Source organism: Lactuca sativa, chromosome 7 (genome assembly GCF_002870075.4).
Source record: "Lactuca sativa cultivar Salinas chromosome 7, Lsat_Salinas_v11, whole genome shotgun sequence".
Classification (NCBI taxonomy): Eukaryota; Viridiplantae; Streptophyta; class Magnoliopsida; order Asterales; family Asteraceae; genus Lactuca; species Lactuca sativa.
The window spans coordinates 72,776,041-72,782,672 of NC_056629.2; the positions used below are offsets into that span (position 1 = coordinate 72,776,041).

Genomic DNA, 6,632 nt, shown 5'->3' on the forward strand with positions numbered 1-6,632 from the left:
CCACTCTCGCTCGCCGCTACTAACCCGGTCTCGGTTGATTTCCCTTCCTTTATCTACTTAGATGTTCAGTTCGTTAAGTTTGAAAAAGTCCAAAGAGCGCAGACTAGCCATGGATACGGGTATATGGTCATAGGTAATTACAAAACACCAACAGTAAAGGGAGAGTCGTATGTGGTTTCCTTTCTCTAAATTTATTGTGAATTTTGTTTCTCTACCTTCCAACCTACTACTTGTTACTGTTTTTCTTTTTTCTTTTTCATGTGTTCAACTCCCACTCTTTCATAACATATTTAGTGTTGCATCTAATACCAACCCATTTAGTGCATCAATCTAATACAACTAATAGAAGAAGACATATTTACAGTGTTCAAACCCATCAACTTAATACGAATAAGACACAAAAATAAATAAATTGACATGACAATTAATCGTATCATGATATTATCAAGTTATCTTAACTCGTTTAAGTTATTCCTAACTCGAACACAGTATGTTTAAAAACTAAATCAATAAAAGGTAATTTATAGTTATAAATAAAAATCTCATTTTATTCTTAGAAAAAAAAAATCTACTAGCTCGTTGTATGAAAATCATCCCAAAAAAAAAAAAAAAGAATCACGCTCCATTCCATTTTTCAGTAAACAGTCAAGGTACCAAAACAAAAATTAAAAATTTGTCTTTTTTTTAAGCGACCAAATCAGACATTGAAACACAAAACAATAAAAGGTGAAAAGCAAAATTTATGAACTTACCAAAAAGGTCCAAAATAATAAACTAACTTAACGTTACAAAACAAGTTTCAAAATTCATGGCGACATTCACTTCACCTATCTCATTTCCAAACACATATTGCTATCAATAAAATCCCAAATAAAAAATCAAAATATACACCTCCCCAAAAACCAACCACCACCACCTGCCACCCATTACCACCACCTACGTAAACCCACAAACAACACACTCAAAACAACCTCTCACAAGCAGCAACACCATCCACTTGTTCACTCAACACCACATTCCCCAACCCCACAACCTTCATCACCCCACCAAAAACCGCCTTCCGAAAGTACGCATCCTCCATCCTCTTCAAAACCTCCTCCACCACCTTAAAATCTACACCGCCCGCCACCACCAGGTGGCCCAAAACCTCCCCGAAACCACCCGGTGCTTTCGGCAAATCAATCGCGATATCATCCAACAACGACGCGTAACCGACACACCCGGTGGTCAAATCATGTTTGACCAAAACCTTCTTGGAATACAAATAGTCAAGAAGCTTAGCAATCGGTTCAACACACGGTGGACTTTTCTCCAAAGCAAGTGAAACCGCTTCCTTCACAAACTCCGGGTGGTATTCCGGCGACTTTAGCTCCTCCACACACTGTAAAGCTTCATCAAGCATCCGAACACTAAAATATTCTTCAAGAAGCGAAACTGTTTTCCTCTTCATTTCATCTAAATTCTTCGCTACAACCGGTTTCACTGCCACCGGAGAAGACTCCAACGGGGCGGCGGCCGCGGTGGTGGAGGCGGCAACACCACTACCTTGCAGTAACGCGCTACTTTTTCCGCCAATGAAACCGCCGCTACCTTGCGGGAGAAATCTTGGGTTGGCCGACGGTGTTGGTGTTTTTCCGGTGACTGGCGGTTGGGTGGTTTGATTTCGGGGCATCGACCGGGACCTCGGGACTTCCCAGTTGTCGTTATCGGGCAGGCCGGGCAGTCGCGTTCCGGGCATTCCGGGCATCATGCCGCCAGCGCCCGGGCGGTTCATCGGAAATCCACCAACACCGCCGCCGCCTTGTACTCGGTTGTTACGGATACTGGCGGTGGAACCGGGGCGGAGTCGCATGTTCTTCTCGGCTTCATTGTGAATTTCAGTGATTGTTTTGGCTTTCACCTGAAAAACAGTTTGGATTAAAATATTAAATAAAATTAAAACACAGAAAACGAAAAAGTAAAAAAAGAAAAAGAAAAAGAAAAAAGGAAAAGAGGAATGAATTAATTACTTCTTCGCGACGTGGGACCCACTTGTTGGATCGGAGATCAAGAATATCACGAACCATAAAGCGCATACGTGAAGGGAGTTGTGGGTTTGTTGAGAGCTCTTTAAGTCTAGTGAAATAAGTGTCATTAATTCGCCTTGATTTTGGGCTTTCATCTAATTGTTTTCCTATTGTTTGAAAAAACTGGCATATTGCTTCAACGTTTTCTTCATCTGGACATGTTTTATTATCGGGTCCTAAAAGCTCCTGTTTTCATCAACAAGGAATGTCGTTGATAAATTACTCAAAGGGGCAAAAACGTAATTTACTCAACAAACCTGGACGATGTGATGAACAATTCTTTCGGGAACCATTTTCTGTTTCAAAAGCTCACCAATCAGCCTTATGTTTCCAAGGGTACGAATTTTGACAATTCTTTCTTTATCTCTACGTTCAGATTCTTGTTCAGGGGCATTCATTTGTCTTATTTCTTGTCTTAATTTATCAGCACCTTCAAAAGCCTCCTGACAATTATTCAATAAAACTCTCTTGAAAGTGATCTCTTTTCCATCAGGCTCATCAGATGGAAAAGGAGGCAGCTTCACATTAAGATCTGAACACAGTTGTGCATACATGGGACAAAATGTTGGCTCAAGAACAGCTTTATCAAATATCAATGATATCACACCCTGTATCATGAAAAACACTAATACCATCATTTTAAATTCTCAATTTCTGAAAAAAAAAAAAAAAGTAGAATGATAAAAAAAAAAAAATGGACCTTTAGAATATCAGCTGTTGTGATCCCGGAATCGATGAGTTGGCCTTTGAGAAGGTCGAATTTCTCGGGTGTCAGTTTGTTCAAGATACTGCAAAGCATAAAGTTGTTAATACAAATGGAACACATGTTTTCAATCTTTAGAGTAAATTACAAAATTAGTCCCTGTGTTTTCCATTTTTTTAACGTTTAGTCCAAAACTGAAAAATTAAAATAAGGGCCAGAATTATGAAAAAGGTTTTGATTTTGGACTGAAAAGGTGGAAATAAGAACGCACAGGGACTATTTTGTAATTTACTACAATATTTATATTGTGTAGAAGTGGCAGTGTGAATCTGAAACATGAAGGGTAAAAATGGTATTTTAATTTTTACCCTTTTACTGTCTTCAAGACGCGATCCTTATCAGAAAGAGTCCCCCTCCGAACTGACCATGGCACCTCAGCTTTGATAAGAGCAGGAGCAGGGCCGCTCTGTTTCAAATAAAATGTAAACAAAATCACAAGGGTAAAATGGTCATTTAAGAAAAATATAACCAAGGCTTCGGCTTCATGGGTTTGCTTCCAAGTACAGCTGATGATTCATGACCAAAACCGATATAAAAGGACCAAAACCGCATAAAAGTGATAAACCGAGGGACCAAAATTGTAACTTTACCCCTTGGTTAGAAGATATCTGTGATCTTGATTGATCATGTCGATTATACTGATTTGTTTCATGTTGCCTGTTGTCCACAGGGGTAGAACCGGAACGTCCACGCCAGTCACGATTATCAGGCTCTGAGTAACGCGCCTGAGGCTGACTTGGCACCTGCAGGAAAAATAAATAAATGACAAGGGCATTTTCGTCTTTTTCACTTTACCAAGAAAAGGTTGGAAATGTAAATGTGGAATACTTACATTTACTTCTGCTTTGGTATTGGTATTGGTATTGATCCAGCTTTGATCCTCACCAAAAAACTCGGTGTCAACTTCTTTTTTGACTTTAAGAATCTCATCAGGGACATTTACAACCTACTCAAAACAAGTGTCAATCGAATATATATTATAATATTATAATAAATAAATAAACAAAAGCAGCATCAATGTTACCTCCCTAAGTTGCAACAATTGGTCTCTTGTATAACGTACGCGTTCATGGGCTTCAAAGCGGGAATCACCAGTCTAAAACAAGAAATATTGAGAGAATGTAAAAAAAAAATCCAAAAAGAGATGGATCAAAGGAAATGATAATCAAATATAACATTAAATGATAGTATTATAGTAATTAAAGGACATTCACACATAAAAGCTGAGCCTTTTCTTCATCATTACAACAATTATACGATAATAAGCACTGCAAATTTACAGCAGAAAGAACTTATTCATCCTGACAAGAATTAGGGCATCTCTAAGTTTACCTCAATAATTTCATACCACCATTACATAATGAACATGAATCAGGGGATGTAACAATGGTTTTTAGTAAACCTAAATGTCTCTCAAGTCTCAACCTTATGCTTCAAGTTCAAGAAGAGGAAAAGGTTAGGGAAAGCTAAAGCCTTTAGAATCAAAGATCAAAACCCATAGAAAATTATATTCTCATATCACCTACATGCATACGTATATAAACACACCACAGTATAAGCCATAGAAGTTGAGATTGAGTTTCGACTAGGGGTTATATAAACTAAAATAAACGTTCGAAGCAAGGGTATAATGACGATTGACGAATATAAGTATCAATATAAAGGACTTAACTCAATAGAATATAATCAAAAAACGCTTAATATATAAACCCTAGATCCATTTAGGGTGAAAAAATCAGGTAACGACCTTGAAGGCGGCGAGAGAAGGAGTGCCAGCACCGCCATGAGGACGAAGGATTGGATGATCTAATGAACCGAAAGCCGAGGAATCAAAACGAGGGCCAATGGTTCTTCCCCGATTTCCACCTCCAGGTCTCAAGCTTATTACCGTTTGATCAGCCTGCATACCTTGAATTTTCTCTCTGTTTTTCTGAAATCGAACAGTATCGAATCAATTAAAGGGAGAATCAGCGATTGACTGATAACGCTGAATCTATAGAATCAAGATATTTAATCTTGATGTAAGAAAGATAGGGTTTTTTTTAGGATAAATAGGAAGAGAGAGATTGGTAAGGAGCTTTCTCTCTCCTGTCGGAAGTGAGAGAGAGCGGGGAGAGAAAAGATGATAGCTAAAAACCCTATAAATTTGATGGTGTGATGCTATTTTTCTTTAACACAGCAAATGCCCCTATAGTATTATAAAATTGCAACTTTGATCACTCTAACTTTTTTTATTTGAACTTTAGAATTTAACTTGTATCATTTAGAATTATGTGTCAGGTTATGTAATTTAATATGTAACAATTGGTAATTTTAGGTCGAAAAACGTCGACCAACCCACCACAACAAATTATTATATTATGAACTAAGGAATAATATAATGGAATGGCAAAGTATATATATGATGCTAAAATTCATAATTACTTGCCAAGTATCCCAACTTACTAAAAATTTTGTCTAACGATAAGAAAACTAACGAATATAGTAACATGACACGTGAAGTGAGGATTAATTTTGAGTGGGTTACACAGCACTAATGTGATGCCACTAACCACTTGCTTAATTAAATCACCTTCATTTGTTTAGAATGATTTATCTTCATTAACATACATGGTACCATATATATATAATATTAACCCCATATATACCTACTCTCCATAAGGGAGGAGGGAGTCATTCCCTCCCAACCCACTACCACATCACTTTTTGTCTTTTATTTTTCTTCATCTTTTCCAACCCACAACATACGGAAAGCCTATATTTTTGAACCCACTCAACTCACTCAATTAAAAAAAATACAAAACAATCAAAGGTAAAATCTTAATTAGCAATAGAGTTATCGGCGGTACCATTCTCGCTTCAACAAGTGGGTTGATTGGTTTCACTAACCCACTTCATCATCTCTCTTTACTTTCTCTTTCTCATTTTCTCTTATATCATGTGTTTTAAAACTTGTACCCTGGTTGTTTTGTATTTTTTTAATTGAGTGGATTGAATGGGTTCAAAAAGATAGGATTTCGTGTGTTGTGGGTTAGGAAAGATGAAGAAAAAGAAGAGACAAAAATTGATGTGGCAGTGGATTCGGTGGGTTGAGAGGGAACGACTCCCTCCTCCCTAAAAAGACTCGAACGACAACTTTCCACAATTGAAGGAAATGATACAAATGATAGGAAACGCAATTATGAGAATACTGAATTGTGCACAGCCCTCTATTCATACTACACGTTTCCATTTCTCTCTATAGTCACAATCATACATGGAAGCATAGTTGAATTATGACAACACTATTCTAATAATCAGGAGATATAAAAATGGGTTTTGTCCTCAAATATGACACCCATTAAGGAAGAATAGTGTCTAACATTACCTTCCTTACATAGTACACTCATTACCCCCATGCATACTCTCTTACACCACATGAGGGAAACAATCAATATACTCCAAAAGTAAATAAATAGCCAAGGGTTTTGCTCAATTGTGGTAGCCACAAACTCACGTATACACTTCCTTCACTACATCATTGACACTCCAATTTACCCAAGAAAACATTACTTGAAAGTGTAGAACTGTAGAACTTTCAAGATTTAACAAAAAAGGGGGCAGCAACCTTATGCCTTTCTTCCTCCTTCGACCAAGCTGAAAAACAGGAAGAATTCTCATGTTAAAAGGTCACCAAAACAGCCCCGAATCATCCTTTGCGGTCTGCTACGAAAAACTTCTAAAAAACGATCCAAAACACGCAACAAAAATGAGTATTTATGGCCCCATTTTCTTTAAGTTTTATAAACATTTGGGGGGGAGAT

General features: G+C 37.5%; 1 protein-coding gene across 1 annotated transcript; it reads right to left on the reverse strand.

Moving 5' to 3' along the window:
• Positions 1–720: 720 nt before the first annotated feature.
• On the reverse strand, positions 721–4,959 carry LOC111881688 (eukaryotic translation initiation factor). The gene is made up of 9 exons (XM_052765160.1): positions 4,577–4,959; positions 3,854–3,925; positions 3,662–3,775; positions 3,420–3,572; positions 3,138–3,235; positions 2,767–2,854; positions 2,324–2,674; positions 2,010–2,252; positions 721–1,900 (listed from the first exon to the last, which is right to left on the reverse strand). Exons 1-9 carry the CDS (start codon positions 4,733–4,735, stop codon positions 962–964), a joined length of 2,217 nt encoding a protein of 738 aa, XP_052621120.1. The 5' UTR covers positions 4,736–4,959; the 3' UTR covers positions 721–961.
• Positions 4,960–6,632: the final 1,673 nt, after the last annotated feature.

Bases quoted from the DNA above. Each gene is read 5' to 3' on its own strand.
- LOC111881688 (XM_052765160.1), bottom strand. From the start codon at position 4,735: ATGCAGGCTGATCAAACGGTAATAAGCTTGAGACCTGGAGGTGGAAAT. The intron at 3,926-4,576 runs GTCGTTACCTGA...TTCTTGTTTTAG, and splicing joins CTTCTCTCGCCGCCTTCAAG to ACTGGTGATTCCCGCTTTGA. The intron at 3,236-3,419 runs GTAAAGTTACAA...TATTTGAAACAG, and splicing joins AGATATCTTCTAACCAAGGG to AGCGGCCCTGCTCCTGCTCT.